The sequence below is a fragment of the Falco cherrug genome, chromosome 6 (genome assembly GCF_023634085.1).
Source record: "Falco cherrug isolate bFalChe1 chromosome 6, bFalChe1.pri, whole genome shotgun sequence".
NCBI lineage: Eukaryota > Metazoa > Chordata > Aves > Falconiformes > Falconidae > Falco > Falco cherrug.
Window position 1 is genome coordinate 65,220,875 of NC_073702.1, and position 19,583 is coordinate 65,240,457.

The window sequence follows — 19,583 nt, forward strand, 5'->3', positions numbered from 1 at the left end:
AAACATACACAAAGGATCACACCGGGAAGCAAGTGATATAGTTGAAGTTGCAGGTTTTGCAGCTCAGGAAATCTAGCCAGGATCCTTCAGTGAGGTTGGGATTAGCTAGACCTCCAAAATCGGTGTCTTCACAGTTGTCTGGAGGTTGTTGGGAGACTGACTTTTGGATTTATATGTATTTTATTATTTTCTATTCTCAAACGGGCAGTCATGCTGTGTCCCTGGCTCTCCAGTGTACACATGCATCTTGGACGGAGATAAAGTATCACCATCTACTGGCGGCTGAAAGGATAACGGCAGAAAATTTTGGGAGGTAATGGGATAGAGGAATTGGCTGTGCTTTTGCCAGCCAGGTACCCGTGTCAGATGCTGCAGAGAGCCCTGCTCCACGGGAGGGGAAGGTGGCTTGCTCCCAGGGCCGCTTTGCATTGCCTCACCCTGCAGGTCCCCCCTCCTGAAGCCTCCTCGGCTGCATTAGAGCAGCTGAAGCTTGGTGGGGTATTTGTGACTCACCCTTGCTGTGGTTGCACCTGTCCTTTGGTCTTGTGCTTGGGAAAGGGTGATGCTTCTGGCACTGTTTTCCCAGAGTGTGCATGACATATTGGGTGACACTTCAGTGGGCTGGAGCAGTTGTGGCTTTGTTGCCTGGAAATGGGAAACGAAGGTTGTGGCCATGAGACGTGTTACCCCAGGCAGCGGCCAGTCCTTCCCCACAGAAGCTGGGCTCGGGTCTCTGGGTCACGAAGGGCTCTGGCAGGGCAGCTTCCAGGCTGGGCAGCTTCCAGGCTGGCACAGCCAGGTGTTAAGTGCAGAAAAGATCCCACTGCGCCCTTTGCAGCAACATGACCGGTGAACCCAGAGCAGGGGTGTGTGAAGATAGGAAGATGCTGTTTGCTGCTCTGATTCACACCTGTTCATGGGTTGCTGAGATCAGGCAAAGACATGACAAACTGAAGTGACCTGGAAGACAGGGAGGAGGGGGGGGGTTCATCTCCAGGTGACAGGGAGGATGCTCCACAGCCCACAGCTTTGCTGCTGCTGTCCTTGTCTAAAGAGTGGGGTAAAGCACAGCCTTGGCTTGCAGTCTCCAGAAATGCCCCAGAGGAGATGTGGGATCCCACAGTCCACGCGCAGCCCTCAGTAGGTAAAGGCATGGGTAGGCGATGGAAGGAACAGTGCTGGGGATGAGATCTCTTTGCCCAAGGGCACCCATAGCTACCAAGTCCCATCCGTTGAAGGCAGTGAGAGGCAATGGCATGTAGGCAGTGGTGCTGAGGGGGACCCGTGGCACAGGCATGCTTTTGTTGAGCTGAGAGGCAACGGACCACCCACACCCACCTGGGATAACTTCCCCAGGGGGCTGCAGACAAGTCCTAGCCCATCTCTGGCCAGTGCACACCAGCACCTGTGGGGTCTGGGGGAGATGGAGCAGAAGAGCAAGGGAGATGATGGGAGGAAAGAGAGCGAAGTGGTATCAGAACGAAGCTGGGAAACTGAGAGGAGAACAGCCAAGGACTTCATGGCAGTGGTGGGGGATCTCCTTCAATAACAGAAGTTCTTGCCCTGTTTCCCCAAGGTACTTGTGTGACTTGGCCTTCTAATAAAACCTTGCCTTTTGTTTCCATGCAGAGCGTGTCGAGGTGGCAGCCACCCTGGAGATTACGGTGCGATGCAGGCACACAGCTTTATTCCCTACATGGCCATTTCCCCTACTTGCTGCATGGGTTTTGAAGCCTGGGCTGAGCTTTGTGTTGCTGCAGCTGCCAGCATCCAGGTTTTAGCGTGGATGCAGTCTCTACCGAGACAGCAGGATAGGAACAGTCTGTGCAAACATTTGTGTCACTTGTCAGTAAATGTGCACAGGACATGCGTCTCTTCTTCCCAAGCTACTTAGACCTGTTGTGTTGAATACTTTTCAGGGGAATTCCTAGGAACACCAGCACCCAGCAGATGGGGCATGTGGACTTCTAGGATAGACACCACCAGGAGGTACTAAATCTTGACTTTCCTTCTGATTGCCAGTTAAAAGGCAATCAGAAGGAAGAGGGACTAAGAGTAACCCTATCTTTAGGTGTTCTATGCTTTTTCTTACTGAAGACATTAAGACTTCTCTTTAAGCACTGACTTCTCCCCCCTGTTTGCAAAATGCAAAGAGAAACACCTCTGGGTTTCATAAATATACGGTTCAGGGTGAGCCTCTCTGTCCATCCATCACTGCTGTTTCCCTTTCTTCAATCTACTGTTTTGGGCATTTGCAATGTGCCACAGCAATCATAGCCTGCATCCCTGCCCAAGCAATACCTGTTGCTCACACTAGATTGCAAGTGCCTGGCAGATGGTGGAGCAACTGCTGAGTTTAGGAGGAAGGAGGTTGCATTAGGGGCCTCCTCTGACACTGGCACAGGGCATTTTAATGTTTTGGGTTTGTTCCACCTAGCCACAAAACTCGAATATAGCAGATTTTTCATGAAAGGGACTGCAACGTTGGCTCTGGGGAAAGCAGCAAGTTTCAGACCATGGAAATCATAGGACTGGGCTCCTGAGGAATTGAAAATGCAGCAACTTGTGTTGCTGGGTGCATGACTCCTTGTCAGGCCACCAGGGAATAGTGCTGAGGGACTGTTTAGGACATGTGTGGGTTCTGCTGGAACTCTGTCAAAGTCACAGTCTTTCCACAAAATGCTTCAACATCACTAAATTGGCAAAGTCTAATGAAAGAGATACTTCAACTGATTTTTCTTTGCCAGGAGAGGGACACAGTTTGTCGGAACAAGCACTTTGGTAGCATATCCAAAGCCACAAATTGGGTCTTTTTGTCCCCTCTCTCTTTTTCGTGTGTGCTTCAAATAAATCATAGTTTGCTGTTTCTCACATAAATGCAAGAAAATCCAGAGCCTCATTATTTTATTTCTTTCATTTCACAACTCTCTGCCGTGTTCTCCATCTGAACTGAAGCAGCAATGGAGGATGGTAGACCTGATTTTTCTTTTTACCCAAGTTTATGTCAGGAGTAACTGTCTTGGGATGATTTGTGTTTGTATGTTGGGGAATCTCAGAGAAGCACGAGATGTACACTAAGGGCACAAAATTACTCCTTTAGGTTCCTGCGTTACTGATACTACAGCTGTCAAAATTCCAAGTGGTTTGGTTTGGTTTTGCAATCAAGTGCTTCTGTTAAGTCTTGCATGTTTTAGTGCTGTCCTTTGGAAAACTCAGATGTGTATCCTGTATGATTTTTTCTGGACAGAGACAGTATTTAGTACCTTAAGATAATTGTCTCGGGAGGACTGGAAGTCCTTGAGCATGTGCAGACTTAGTTCAGTCCCTCTCGAGTCAGCCAAGCAAATTCGAAAGTAACAGGAGCAGCATTCTGAGTAATCACTGCTTTCTGCTTGAAATCTCACATAGGCCAGCGTGACAGGGTGTAGGAGGAATACTAAATAAACTGTTAATCCCAAAGGCTTGGCAAGAACTCACTGAGCTATCTGCCTCGCTGTGGTGTTTTAGCATATAGCAGGCATCAGCACACCCAGTAAAAGACAAACTGGGTCAACTGGGAGAAAAGCAACTGCAAAAAGAAATAAGTGTAATCCAGGTCATTTCCGCTGCAAGATTTAAGAGCCAACTGTATCAAAGGGAAAACAAAGCATCAGAAATGCTGTAAGGATTTTGGCTTTACTAGTGTGTCATCAAAGTTCATGCAACATTTGTCCAAAAAACAACGGGACTCTATAAATCTTGAAGAAGCTCACGTACCAATTTCAGAAGAGAAGAGGAGGGACAGCTTCAGCTGGCACCATGTTAAACTAGTGGTGGTTGCTGATAGCTCACTTAAGCGAAGGTCTACACTGGAAATGGGTAGGTTTTTCAGTGCAGGGTGTGTGCTATAGAGCGTGAAATGCAATCTGCTGTGGAACTCTCTACACAGACATGAATTACCCTGTACAGGAAACTGAAGGATTACAGTTAAGTTCATAATACTGAAAACTGTCAGCAAATTTTGCCAAAATGTGTAATCTTTCTTGGCTCTATTGTCTAGGAGTTGTGGTGTGCCTGCAAGGAGAGACAAGACCATTCTTGGTAGGACTTCTCCTGGAACGTCCTTGCTGTAGTGTTTGCCATCTGTTCTGCTCGGCTTTGGCATTATCTTCACCTACTCCTGCGTGGAAAAACCCATCTGGAGTATTGTTTGACGAGAGCGGCTGCTCCATACCTCTTAAGAGATGATGGACATGGCAACAGGACTTGGTACGAGGTTTTCTATGGGGTTAGCTTAGGCAAGGTTGTAGAATTAGAGTCTGGATTAACCTTCTAGCCATTTGTAGATTTCACTTGGCTCAGCTTTGCAGTAATCTTTAAAAATTTAAATTTTCTCTGTAGCAAACATCAGCCTGACATTGGACTTTCTGAGTGAGGGATGCTTGCCTGTGTCTTTGGAGATTCAGCTAAACAAGCCTCATTTTTTCTTTGGCTCTTCATAGTCTACATGCAATCAGTCCAGTGAATGCAAACTCACCTGTGGCGTTTTGTATCCCTAACCGGTATGCAGAATTGGAACGATTCTATAATTGTGTGTAGCAACAGTTTTTGAGTCTGTTGGCAAAGTTGCTTAAAATTTTTGCCTTGAAATGGGACTTTTTGATGAGAGTATCTGACGCTACCTGGCTGCATATCTGTGTATAGCCTCCATCTGATTTTTGCCATACACAAAACATGCCTCTCATTTTTAGTAAATTTCTTACAAGAAGGAAGTATTTTTCCTCAAAAAATTCAGTTACATTTCATTGCTCTTTACCCTATGTTAAATTCATCTTAGATTAAGAAATAAGTAGCTCCTAGTGACGTATGAAATGTACTTTCTGCTTGCCTGCTTTATTAGCCAGGGTGCTATTTTGCAGTGTACAGTACACGCAGTATGTATTCCAGATCCCTGAGGCGCTTGTTCTTGGTATCCTTCCTGCTCTGAAATCTGTGCTGCCACTTTCTTATTGCTGAGACCACCAACAGACAGGATTTGGGAGTCCAAAATGCAGTGGTTTAAGATACTACTGGCACTCAGGCCTAATCCACATTTCTGCCAACACAGACAGGGCCAAATAATGTGAAATCTGTACCTCAGCCAGCCTGTTTCACAGACCATATATTTGCTGAGGCATCAAGCAGAGGGCCACGGAGCAGACAGCTGGTATTGGTATCATCTTCAGTCACTTCGTCTAAATCTGTCAGATCTCTCTTGACTGTGTCCTTGGTTATTCATGCTAAATAGCTTAAGCTAACATGATATGCTGCTGTTTTTTCTGCACTGTTAAGAAGCCACAATGCTTGTCTGTGAGGTCCCAAGAAAGTCCATTTTTCAGGGAGAGCTCCGTACATTGGCACGCCAGCAGCGAAAGGAATTCAGTAATTGCCCACGTGGTTTAACTCATCAACTGCAACAGAAATTTCAGCTCATCAATTTTCTCTCTGAATACATTTATAAGCTAGAAGGCAGTACTTGCATGCCTGATGACTTGCATAGTGCAGGATATAGACTTTCAGGTTGCTTTAATATCTACCTCATTTGATAAATATATATATATGAGAATAGCGCCATACAAGAGAATATCTATCTATCTATAAAAGAGGAAAACGTCTAATTTGATGATATTGAGAAAACTTTCAGGGGTTAAGAATCGATCAGTTCCTTTGGTTGATGATTCCAATGATAATTTACACTTTCTGCTATGGACATGGACCTTGTTTCTCATTTCAATGAATCTGGCTTTAGCTTTCAGCTTCTGGCTTATATTATCTCTGCCTTTGCTAGTGTATAAGCCACTTAGAAATTGTATTTTTTCTTTATTCAGGTTCTAGTGCAGCATAAATTCTAGTAACTTAATTTTATTTCTAATGATTACAAAACTGAACTGTGAGCTCCCTTCCCCCTCTTTAAAGCATTTTCTTACCAATATCTTCTATTTCTGTCATCCTGTATGTTTCGTCTGTACAAAACAGCAAAACATAACCAAGTCAAAATGCAGTCTATACTGAATGATGCATATTCTGAAGATGCCCTCTCTGTTCCCCAATTAAATACAGAGGAGCAGAGAACAGGTTTGGAACCCTGCTAACACTGCTGTTGCAACCATTCATGCTGCTGTTTTAGGAGGGCTGTGGGGAGTTCACAAGACTGCGCTGTCACTCTCCTGGTCACATTAACGGTGAGGAAGTTGTGCTGAATACTTTGGAGCACACAGAGCTTGAGAGAATATTGCCCAGACTTTGCCACTGAGCCCTGTGTCCCCTGGCTTGCTTTCTGATGCTCTGTCCTGGCTAATACATGATCACTGACCTTACAGGAAGGCAGGAAACATACTAAATGAATAATAATTGAAACAAAATTGTGTACTGTGTTATGTTTAATTAGAGCGCTCTCTTTGAAATTTCTCTTTAGATGAAAATTTCACTAAGAGGTATTTTTAAGATGTCTATTAAGATTTCTTTGACTTTTATAAGGCATCCCTGAAGAACTTTCTTGTAAAGATGTCATAGAGTTTAGCTTCTGCTTTCCCTAGAAGACAAAGTATACATGTACACCCTATAGGTGTAGTCCAAGACTGAAACAATATTCAGATAAATTCTCATTGCCGTCTTATAGACGGGCTTCTGTTACCCCAAAGAGTTTAGATGGAGTAATGGCCTGTAAAGCTCTCGTTTACCTGCCCATTCAACTTGCTTTTCTGAATTTCTTAATTATTTTTACATCATTCAAGAGGGTGATTATTCGTATTGGACTAGTAAAGTAAGTTTCCATGAAGTACTCTGTTCATACACATTCATCATCTGTATGGCTGGAATAACTCCAGACAGAAGGATACTGTGGAGGAAGAGCTCTTGAGAACATGAAACTGAAGTAGTCCACACTGAAGTACCATGGTTAGTTGTCCACAGTACAGCTAGGAGATGCTTGCTAGGCTTCCAGAATCCTGTCTGGGCCTTTATTGCACTGAATAGAAATCCTGAGCGAGTTCTCTAGAGGAATCTCTTGTGATTATTCCAGAGTCCCATCCAGGAAACAGTAGAAGAAAAAACATAGATAGCCAAAGCCATAGCGAATGACTCTGGGCTCCTACAGCTGCTTTGTGCCTGCCCGGCCTGCTGTTTGGGTAGCAGCAAGGATGGAAAAGAAGATTATTGAGCATATTTGTCTTGTAGAAGCTGCTGACAAATCCCTCTCCCATCAACTTTGCTATGGCTCTGGTTCTTTAAGGCTGATGAGAAAATGCTTGGACTCATGCTGTCATGAGAAAACAGGCAATTGCAGGGTTCCATCCTTGTAGTTCAGGACAATCCCAGAAGTTTGTGCATAGCTGGGTGCACATGCTGATGTGCTTCATCAACCTACTTGCTACACTACTGACCATGTTTTTAAGTCTGTTAAATGTATAATGATGCATAAGCTATTGCAATCTAATTGCAAAAACCCCAAACCACCAAAGTAAAACTCATAAAATGCCTTATTTTGTTTTCCAGCAGACAAAAGCAGTATCTGCGTTACTTCCCTACTTTTTATAAAGACAAGTGTTCTGCAAGCTTTTTTTGAACACTGGCAATTCAATGGCTGACAGACACTTGTGCGAGTAAGACCCATTTTGGGTTTACTCTCTAGAAGCTTCCATTGTGCTTTCATTGATAAATACATTTGCAATGGTCCAGCAGGTTTTCTCTGGAAGAGAAATTGGTAACTTCAGAACAGAAGGTGAGAGAAGGTTACATTCCAGCTATGTTGTGATTGATTTCAGTGAGGTTTTTTTCCACTAGTGTGATAAAAGCAGACACCTGAGACCACTCAGGGGTGGACTCTACCTGCATGCTTGATTTGAGTGCTGGTGGCAGTAGTTAGATCATCTGTGTTTCTTGCTTGACTTGCAGTTCCTGCGCTCCCTGTAATACTGCTCCTCATCTGTGGGTTACAAGTCGTGTCAAAATCAGTAGGGAAACAGACGGGTCAGAAATTGGCTCCATTTAAGAAATCACTACCTGTGTCCACGGGACGGTGCTGGCAACACTACTGGCTATCTGTCATCCACACCACTTTAGCGTTCAGGGTTCAGCTGTAATTTGAAGCTAAGTGTGCATGTATGAATGTATTAGAACTACACCACAGGCATATACCTCTCATATTTTGGTGGAACTGTAATTTGACTTAAAAAGGGGGAGACTAGGAACACCCCTTACCAGCAGATGTCAGATTTTTCCTAGTGGGAATTATAAATGGAAGGAGATTATTTTGTAAACCATCTCTTCTCCCATTATGAATTGTTAAGATCACTTCTTTCTCCAGGATTGTGCAATACTGAACAACAACCCTGCTGAACAGCAGCCTGCTTGTGAGTGCCAGAAATAAGATTAAACCTGTAACTGGATGAGCCATTGCATATTCCCCTTGCAGGATTAAAAGACCAACATTTTAAACCTCTAGTGTTGTATGTTGTGAACACCCTCAATCTTCCCATCCCCGTGGTTTCTAAGGACATTATAGGAAAGGGATCACAAACTCCCTTCGGTTCCTTCTGGTAATAAAATCCCTAAAATTCGGAAGTAAGTAGAGCTTGTGGATGTGGATGGTGTCATCTTGACGCATTTTAATTATAGGTATTTTTTGTTTCTTCTTTAGATGATCCCTGTATTTTTTGCAGCACTAGTTTATCATGCAGCACAGTCCTTTGGAAAAAGAACTGTGTGCTGTATGTGAACAGTATTATGACTATTTCTGGGAGACTCTGGTGAAAAACAACTCGGTGAGGAGTAACAGTGACTAAAAGCATAGTTATTACTTCATGTAGCATTGGTGTAACAAGATAGGAGGAAGGCAGGCTTAAAGCATGTTGTGCATCTTCTCAAGCTTGAAAGAAAAAAGGCAAATCTGTGACCACCATTAAGAGAGCAGACGCTGCAGTCATTACATTAATAACCTTTGGAGATACAGGCATGTGGGAGTTTGTTATTAACTTTAATAGGACTGAGTGTAAATTTCCCTTCTTTACGCTGATATAGGCAGTAAAATCATGGTATCATCAGAGGCAAGCGTAGAGAAAAATGTGTGCAAGAATGCACAGAGAGATCCATATTTATGCATCTTTTTAGGTTTAAAAAATGGTGCTGGAAGTGGTTTATCTATTTCTTTCCTGATTGACAAAAATAGATATTCCCTGTACCCATAATGCTGTTGAAAACTGATGAATTTACTTGTTGTAAGAGGCAAGACACTAAAAACAGGCACATGAGCAGCAACGCAATATTTAGCCGGAATATTTACTATTCATTGGGGTTTGGTTTTGCAAATAACTATTTAACCACCATGGCTCTTTAGAGAAAGAAATGCTTTGTTAAAGTACCAGTGCTTCATTCAAGCACATACCATTTCAAATCTGAAAAACATTCTCCAGAAAACACCCAGGATGATTAAATTTAATGCTGATACTTATAAGGCAAAACGCAACCAATTCAAAAATTCTGATGGAAAGTAAACAAAGCCATCTTTAGACTTGCTAGTTTCCATATCCTAAGAAAGTAACTGCAACAGACTGTAGACAAACTGTCCTTTGCAGGTGCACAGAGACCTGTGAGGAGCTTTGTCAAATGTAGCAATGCCTTCAGAACTGTTGGGTGAGGTGAGGGGCCTAACACCACACTAGCTGTGAGGAGCAATCCTCTGCTGAATTTACTCAGATTCCTAGTTGTGTAACATGGTATTTGCTCGTTTTGCTGGTCTGGTCAGGAGTCGCTCAGAGCCAAGGAGCCTGACAAACATCTGCTTTTTCCAGGTCTGCACTGGAACAGATTGTCATCCCAAAGGCCCAACATCTGCTCTGCGCAGAGGAACTGTTGTGGTGCTTGCTTGGTGCCAGAGCCTCTTAAAGGCACATTTCCCTGTGAAACGGTGGAGCCTCGCAGCCTGTGCGGTAGCAGAAGCATTTGGATCAGGTTTTGGAAAGGGAAGATTGACTTCCAGTGATTTAACAGGGGTTTACTTCTCAGCTTTTTCTCTGCTTCCTGAAAAACAAAGTGTGGATATAATAAGACTGAACTGACTTTGGTTTTTTGGGTTTCTTTCCCCGTGTTTTTCAATAGAGTAGCCCAGAAAGAGCTCATGCAATCAGCTGGAAATGTGTCTTTCATCACAGAATCATAAAATAATTTTGGTTGGAAGGAGACTTTGGAGGGCATCTGGTCCATCTCCTTACCCAGAGCAGGGACAACTTGAACTTGGATCTACCCAAGAAGGGAAATCAAGTGCTCTGGGAAGGAAAAATCTTAAATATGAGAGCTGCACCTGCAACAGTTTTTCTGTATTTTGCCTAATTCTCAGAGCCCAGAGTGACTGCCCTGCTAGAGCAGATCTCCAACAAAATCCACTGCTAAGTTAATTACAAAGGTCTCCTGTTGTAACTCACTTTACTAATCCTCAGACAGTTTCAAATTGATTATCTTGGTCTACTCTGGATAAGACAGAAAAATAAGTCCAAATATAATCGAGACTTCATTAAAAATTGGAGCACTAATGACAGTCATGCAGACACGTATTTTACCTTTATTAAATAATACTGTTTTACATCGTGTGCTAAAACTATGAACAAACCCCATGTAACAGATCCAAATAACAAAGCAGATTATGAGGCTACTAAAACCGATTCTTAATAACATTCAGATAACGTCCTGGGAAAAAACTGTTTATACCCTCCTTTGATTGAAAACGCCCATATGAAATACACTAGAGCCTAAATATGTTAGATTATAAATTATTGTCGCAGGAGGCTTTAAGCACATAATTGCCTCTTTTAATTTAGTTTTAACGTGGAAAGGAAGAGCGCGCTGCAGAAGCCGCGCGGCGGGACCCGTCCCTCAGCGGGAAGGGGCCGAGGCGGTCGCTCCGTGTGAGAGAAGCCGCTCGCTCCGGCGCGAAAGCCCCCCCGCAGGGGCACGGCCGCGGCGGCCCGTCTCCCCCGCGCACCGCCCTCCCGCTGCGGCCCAGGTAAGCCCGCCCGGCTGCCCCTGCCCGCCGGCGCCGTCCGCGCAGCGCTGAGGCAAGCGGGGCCGCCGGCCTCCGGCTCCCGCCCGTCCCGCCGGGGCCCGTCCCCGCGCGGCGGACGGTTGGCGGCGGGGCGGTGGCTGCTGGGGCGGTGACCGTTAGCCCCGCCCCCCGCCCGCCCGCTGAGGGGCCGCGCGCGCCGTACCCCGCCGGGGGGGCGGGCCCGGCCGGGCCGGTGCTTGTTCTCCGCACCGCCGGGACAGCGACGCCGAGGCTCCCGGCTTGCTGCCGCCCCGCCATGGCTCCCGGCTCCGAGCGGCTCTTCGACTCCCTGGGACACTTCGGCAGGTACCGGCGCAGCCCCGTCCCGTCCCGAGCGGGCTGCGGCCCGCTGCCCCGCGCGCTCGCGGGGACTGTCACACCCGCGCTCACGCGTCCCCGCGCGGGGAGCGAGGGACACCCCCCCCCCACGGGGCAGGGTACGGCGGCTGCCGCCGGGGGGACCCGCGGGCACACGGGGGTGACAGAGGGAGACCGCGCCGTGCGTCGCGTGTGCTCGCGGTGCTGCACGTGCCGCCGGGGGTTCGCAGGCACAGGGGCGCACGCGCTCGGCGGGGCCGGCACACGCGGGACACGGCGCTGCGCCCCCGGCCACAAACACGCACTACACAGAGGGGCGCTGGCGCCTGTCTTCACAGCACTGTGCACGCCCCTATATATAGCCCTCCATACATACGCCGTGACCCGTGCGGCGCACACGCGCTATGCACGCACATGCGCTATGCACGCACAGCTGTATATGTGCCACGTTCCCATTTGCACCCGCACACTACTTGTTCACACACAGGCTCGCACGCCTGTAGGCACCGTGCGCATTCATATGCGCTGTGCATGCAGTCACGCGTGTTCATGTGTGTGCACTCTCAGACGCTTAACGTTCACACATTTCTTGCACCTGTGAGCGTGCACACGCATGCATACACACATGCCTCAGCCCTGGAGGAGCCCGTGTGCTTCAGGGGTGACGGGAGGGGACAAGCAGTACGTACAGGAGTATTGCAAGGGGCACAGACAGGCTGTTTCTGCATAGGGGCACAGGCTTGCTGTGCGTGACAGATGGTGTGTTTTTATTGAGGTTGGGCTTACTGCATGTGAAACATGGATATGGAGTATATGTATATATATTTATCGGCAAGGGATTATCTCTACTGGTAAATAGTGTGATGTGTGGTGGCGAGTTTTCCTCAGTGTGGTTTGTGGCTATGATGTGTGTGTAGACAGGCCTGGGTTGGTTAGATGGGATAAACAGATGTGGTGTGTATGCTTCTGTAGCTGTGGATGCAGGGCTGGTATATGAGGCTCTGTTTATAGCAGGTAACAAGAGAAGAAATGTTTGGCAAGGAAACAATATTTTAGAGGATATGGGGTGTAAGCCTGAGAGGCACACATCCTCACAGTGGGTTCTGTCCTGTACTTCCATGATGCTCTGATCGGTATGGATTTTGCAGGCACATACTCCTCAGAGCAGAATGGAGTTGCAGAACAGCTGGAATAGACCCACATGTCACAGTTTGGCTGCAGGTTCAAGTTGTCGAATTGCAGTGATACGCTTTCTAGCTGTCACCCCGGGCTAGCCTAACCCACAGCGCTGATCTCCTCTCTATCAGGGGCAGGCAGGAGCAGCATTTTGAACACAGGCTGGGAGCTCTTTTTAATGGTAGAAGTGCATACCTGAACTCTACAGCAGAATATGCTCTTAATATTAAGTGCAAGCGGTAGTGGTGGGTATCGATAGCCTATGCAGACGATTAGGATGGAAAGACTTTTTCTTTGCTTAACTGGGACCTATGCTTAAATTACATGTTTGTCTAAGCTGTGACTTGCGTTCATATCTATCTGAACAATACCTCATTCATTATCAGTTCTGGGTCAGCAACAAAAATAACCTTGCTCTATGTGAACTAGGAGAGAATTCCTAGCAATCAGTTCCTAGCATCATTTGTTTTGCTGTTGCTGTTCTGTCTTGTGTGCTCTTTGTGGAAAGCAGGCACTTGGCACTGGTTACTGAAATAACATGGAAGTAGTTATGTGTAACTACCAAATTAGGTTTCCAACTTGAGAACATTCATCAATACTTTAGATAAAGTCTTCACAACTACTTCTTGCAATTAAAGGCAGAACAATTCTACAGTGATAACCTCACATCCAGGGGCAAGTTTATTTGAGATGCAGTTCAATAGGAGTTGCTTTAGATTTGGGACCTTTGAGATGAACTGCAGACTACCAAAATTTGTGTAGTCATGTTAGACTTACGGCTGTTCAAGATTTCAAAGACTACATGCTACAAGTGAGTATAATAGTGGCTTATGGTGAATGCAGCTGTTTAAAAAATGTTGTAAAAACCTCTTTTTAAAATCACCTGATACTGCTAGATAAATGTTCATACTTCATATAAAAAAATCTTGACTTTAACTATGAAGTTAGTTCTGGTTAGTTTTATGCACCATCATGACGCTGACAGATTATCAGTCATTTCTTCAGTTCAGGCAATTCTTATAGGGCCCATATAACCTATGAACTACATATAGATTCTGTAGATTTGCCACAGTTGGATTCTGAGCAATCCAAGCATGACTGTTAGTATTTTGAGACTTGTTTGATTTTATTAAAATCTGACAGATGCAGTAAAGAATGGCCAGCTGTTTTTGTGTATATAAATATATACATTGAAAGAGTATGTATGCATTATATATATGCGCAGTATATATAATGAGTATGCATTGTATACATGCAATATATATAATATGTAATATATTAAATATATATGTAAGAATAATTCATATTTAGATAATATATAAACCTTTCACTTCAATTAAGATTGTGAATTTTGCAGAATTGATGTTAACATGGATGCTGACAATATTCTGCTTTCCATTCGGGCTCTCGTTCAGACGTCTCAGTGATGCTATAGTTCTTACTGGGGTCTTGAGACATGCATGAACAACCGTAAAAATGTAAGGGCTTCTGTATCCTTTGCTGTTAAAGGAGGGCTTGATGCCTGTCTTTGAATTTGGGCATGGGTAGCATCTGTGGCCTATAAATTCAAGCAGGTTGTTTTAAACATCGTTCTTGAGTCTGTCTCTGGAGCAATGACTGCTCACTCTTGCAGAGGTGAATGAGAAAGAAAAAAAAAGAGTCCTGTCTGCCTCAGATGGCCTCATCTTTAATGAGCTGCCAGGCCTTAAAGCTGGCGATTTACCTGCCTTGAACGGTACCCTTCTCCCATGCAGCAGTTCCTGCCAGACGGTGCTTATGGGCTCACCTTCTCTGCCCCCTGCCCCTTCCCCAGCCCCTGCCTGCCCACCCAGTCCAGCCGGACAAACCCACCGAGGGGCCTGTAAGGGAGGGAGGAGAGAGTCGGCCGCTGGCCGTGGCTGGCAGGCCCGGTACTGGGCAAGGGGAGACATGGCCAACAGGCATCGAGGTTGGCAGCACAGTGTGTGGGCAGCAGGGAGGCATGCCTTAGGGGCGGGCTGGCTGGCTCATGCTGCCTGCACTTCTAGTTCCCAGGTAAAGTAAAAGACTTCTAATAACTTTAATGACTTTAATCCACCATCGGGACACAGAACTTAATTGCCTGGTAGCTGCTGAGAAACAGGCTATGTATTTTGCAGCTCTGATCCACAGCATGACAAAAGTGCAGAACAGAGACATGATCTAATCAGGAATAGCTGTCTAGAGAGAAATCTGGCAAGGTACCTCTTATCCTTAGTGTGGATGTGAGTAAGGATTTGATTTCCCAGCTGGAATGTCTGGTAGCTATGAGGTGCATCTTACATGGTACATAGAGTTTTCCCTGTGATTTACAGTTTTCAAATCTTGGCTTATGCTTAGCTAAAAGCAGGTGGTGAAAATTGTCAGGGAGAGAGGGGAAGACTGGGTGTCACTGATGCTATTTCCAGGTGTTGTAATGAAATATTTCCAGAATCTTTTGCAAAGTTGGCTTTTGTTTTGTTTTTTTTTTTTAAATACTCTGTCTTTTGCAAAGTTGAGTAAGTTACCCCGATTTTCAAATATTGATTTTATAAATAATGTATTTACTAGCAGTTAGACTATCTAATAGATTAACAGTGACTGCTCTTTGTCTTTGCTGAAATGTTTGTGTATTTGTTCAGTTTTGAACATCTTTACATTGTTGTTTTACATGAAGTTGTTGCCTGGTCAGTGGAGTTGCTATGATTTGGACTTCAGATGCAACCAATACAAGGGTTAGTAATGGTTGCTGCGAGGGGGAGAGAAGCAGGACAGGCTGCCTGTTTGGATAGGGTGCTCACCTGTTGCAGCCAAACATGGTGTTTAGTAGCGATTAATACACTTACCAACAGTTTCAACATTTTCTGTTAATTTCCCTGGAACTTTTCTGGTGTTCATAAATAGAACAGAGACTATGCTTAACTTGTGAAATGACTTTTGTAGAGATTCTTTCAATGGACTCTTACAATGCAGACCCTGCCAGTCAGTGCTATAGCAGCAATATTTGAACACAGTGCTAATGCCATTTGTCTTCTCCCTGCCCTGTAAGGCTCTTGGTTCACTTCTAAAATCCTACACCAAAGGGTCTGTCTTTTGACATCTCAGAATGTTTCCAGGCTCCTATTTTAATGCTGATGCCCTTATCCTCTCTCTTGTTTCAAAGCTCACAGCTCTTGTGATCAAATTACGTCTTCTGCAAATTGTGATGTGTACATGTTACTTCCAGGAATTCTTGGGTTTGTATCAAATAACAGAGTCCCAAGTATCTCAAGGATTGTGCTTACCATTATTTTTTTTTCCACAAAAAGAAAATAAGAATACTTTCAAGCAATGATTTTTCAAACTTAGATATTTTACGGATGTCTTGAAAGGTTCTTCCCCAACAAAAATACATTTTTCAACTAGAAAAGTGTACTTGCTGGACATGCAAAGGAATTGGTTTTCCTTTTCCAAGTTAGTATGGAGAAACAGGCAATCCTCTACAGCATTTGAACAGATGATTAGCTTTAACTTAGAAAATGGAAGCATTACAAGCTTTTTCTGAAATACTAATACATTTAGTTGTTTAGCACATCCTACACAAAATTAATATTTTAAAATAATTTAATGTGAATTTCTGTCTAAGCTTTGGGCACTTTCGTAAGATAAATAAATACTGTGGTCTAGAGCTTGTTCTAAAAAAAAATTTTTTCCCCATATACAAGCTACTTTATACAGTGGAAAAGTTTATCACATATCTGTCATTCAGTTTTCAAAACGTATCAGTGGACAGCTGTTTGTGCTTACTGGAATGTGCCAGTAGAAGAATCTCAAATCTAAGTCCTCCTTTGGCTCCTAGTCAGGGGTGGTGTTTGACAGAAACACTTGATAAATGTTCTTCAACTTTATAACTATGCTATATTATAACATCGAGTCAGTTTGTGCTCATCTCAGATGTTCATACAACAAAATAAGTGGACTTGACTGCATTTCATTCCTCCTCCCCCCCCCCCCTTTTTTTTTTGGGGGGGGGGGCATGTCTGGATATTTTGCAAAGAGTACTTGATCCTGTTGGTTGTATGGCATCATAATAGCCTCGGAGAAGCAAGTCAAGCCGTGTGTTTTCACAGAACAGACTGTATCAGCTTAAACAAAGATCTTATTATCTATGCCTGACTAGGCAAAAGTAGAAATAGTCTCAAGACTCAGAACCAAAGTTGGGTACTGGCAAGTGCTCGTGGATAATGGTGGCAACACTAGTAGTGTGGTCTGCAAGATGTACTAACAGCATTTGCTGGGATCCAGGTCATGTTGGCGGCAATCTAATGCTGGATCTGCGTAGACAAAAGTGTACTGCATCAGAATGTGCTGGCAACCTCATCCAGCCTGTTTCTGGATTGAAAAAGTAGATTAAAAAGTAATTACACTAATAGAAAAATAACTAAATAAAACCGGGATGAAATTGCACTTGTAGTATCCATTACTTCTCCAAGGCTAAAACCTGCAATACAAGCAACGCTCAAAACTAGTAGATCGGTTACAATTTGTAAAACAGCTGCTGAGATTCAACTGCCCCTCTGAAATGTTGGCAACCCCCCAGGGTGGCTTCTAGACAAAGCTGTAGCATGGACATAGTTGTGGCAGTGTGAGGCAGTTATCACACACATCAAGGATGATCAGCTGTTTCATCCCAGAATATTATGGTGTGAATGAAAAGGAAATAATAAGGCACTGCACAGTTTTTTTTCCCTGTAATGCAATGCCTGGGCTTGGGATATCACTCCTATAAAAGCTCTGTCAATAATTTTCTCATAATGGTAATGATTTTCAGCAGTACTAAGATATCTCAAAGTTGGAAGGAAATGTTATATAAAAGGGCTTACTCATGGAAAGTTTGACCAGTTTATTGCATGAAGTGAAGTAATACAAGTGGAAAACAGCATTAAATTTAGAGAATCTTTCTAATGCCCAGGAGCCTTCAGTAAATGCTGTGAAAATTTCTGTGCTACCATTTTGCTGTACACAGCAAGAATGGGACTGAGATATACAGCTGACATTTTATTTAAGGTAGCTTGAGGCATGAAGCTATAGCAGCTGAGCAAGAACATGAGATTCTCAACTTCTGAGAAATATGGAAAAAAAAGCAAGACATAGAAAATATTAAATGAGGTAGCTAAGTCTTGGTTGCAAGGCCAAGACTGGAAAAAGCATGATTTCAAACTGTACAAGACAGAGATTTACAAGGGCTAATAATGATGGTTCATCTGTCAGATTGTCCATATACTTCAAAAGAAATCTCAGCCATCTTTGAAAAATGCTGAAATACCTAGAGAGCTAATGTACACCTTAATATCATACATTGGCAGCCAAACTATAACGCTCATCTCACTCACAGCAAATGTTCTTTGAAAATCACATGCCATGAAAACGTGGTTTGAGGAATCTATAAGCACCATCCATTGGATCACAGACTGAACCCTTTTCTCAAGAAAAGGTTTTCATTAAGAGGTGAAGTTGTGTTTCCTCTTCCTAATATTTGGAGGCATTACTATTAGGTAACAGCATCAGAGGTGCAGCCTCAGCAGTGGTGCTGAGGCAGGAATACCGGACAAACCTTGGAGAACAGATGGAAAAGGCCTATAAGGCAGCGGGAGTAGGAAGGAAGTGCCGAAAAGGTGCTTTGAAAAACCGGAAATGATCTCCTGCTCTGTGAAGAGCAATCAGCAGCACACTTCGGATGGAGCTCAGTACCATTTAAATGTGTTATATCCGTGATGGCCTGGACTTTTCCAGTCATATTGTGACTTCTTTCTTCTAAGTTGTGAAAGAAATTTGAAAGTATCTTAAGTTCCTACCTGATCGCTTTGTGTAAGTCTATGCTAGCTGTATGAGGAAATCAGCTGTCCAAATTGAGGCACTAGTGAGCTCATCCCACTTAACTTTACACGCCTATAGTATAAACTTCAGATATCTGCATTTGTCACCTTGTCAAGGGGGAGAATTAAATCCTTTAAGGGCATGATCCATCTGTCTTACTTTCATTGAGTGATTTAGGACAAGGTAAGTGATGGTGGTGGTTCATCTGTGGTTCCTTGCTGCTTGAAAAGAGGATCTAGGTAAGTAGTATGGATGTATATGCATACTGTATACAGTATATTGCATCCAAGTATACAGTATGCATGCAGATTCATTACTTTAAACCTAAATTAACTATTTGCATACAGTATACATGCAGATTCTGTAAACCTAAGTTAACTATATAAGGCTTAACTAGAAGGCTGGGATGTGGGAAATGCTGCTGGCAGGACACTTTCGGTGTTACATTAGCCAGCATCTCAAGACAATGTGAAGCTGATACCAAGATCCTTGCATGGCTCTACTGTCAGACATCAAAAAAACCTGTCACATATGCATCAATATGACTGTTACAATGCTTGCTACCTTGTTGACTTTCCATCAGCTATCCTTGCTGTCAGTTCCTTGAATACAGGTAATTCCAGGAAGGACTGATTTAGGTGAACTGTTAAATTGAGAGCTTTAAGATCAGAGAAATAAGAGAGAGATCAAGGCTGTTCTGAAAACATGGAAATCCCAAAGGTATGGAAAGTGAGGGAATAAAACCTGCAACTTCCTGAGAAGGAAAAAGGAAGATTAATGCAATCATTTAGAACTTATGAAGTAGTCAAAAATACATTTTTTCAGCCTTTGAATTGCAAGCATAGATCTCAGTGTCCTTGGTGAAAAATTGGAAAACATTAGAAGAGGCCCAGAGGAGGGCCAGGAAGATGATCAGAGGGCTGGAGCACCTCTCCTGTGAAGACAGGCTGAGAGAGCTGGGGTTGTTCAGCATGAAGAAGGGAAGACTCCGGGGAGACCTTACTGCAGCCTTTCAGTACCTAAAGGAGGCCTATAAGAAAGCTGGAGACAGACATTTTAGTAGGGCCTGTAGCGATAGGACAAGGGGTAATGGTTTTAAACTGAAAGATGGTAGCTTTAGGTTAGCTATTAGGAAAAAAATCTTCACTGTGAGGGTGGTGAGACACTGGCACAGGTTGCCCAG

At 44.1% G+C, this 19,583-nt stretch overlaps 1 protein-coding gene across 2 annotated transcripts in view; it reads left to right on the forward strand.

Annotated features, from left to right (window-relative positions):
• The first annotated feature begins 11,239 nt into the window (after positions 1 to 11,239).
• SLC22A16 (solute carrier family 22 member 16) overlaps positions 11,240 to 19,583 on the forward strand; it is a 34,790-nt gene continuing 26,446 nt past the window's right edge. For both annotated transcript variants that reach the window (XM_055714683.1, XM_055714684.1), the window contains exon 1: positions 11,240 to 11,359. In XM_055714683.1, the coding sequence (XP_055570658.1) occupies positions 11,310 to 11,359 (50 nt within the window). In that variant the 5' untranslated portion in view covers positions 11,240 to 11,309. The remainder of the gene's footprint in view (positions 11,360 to 19,583) is intronic.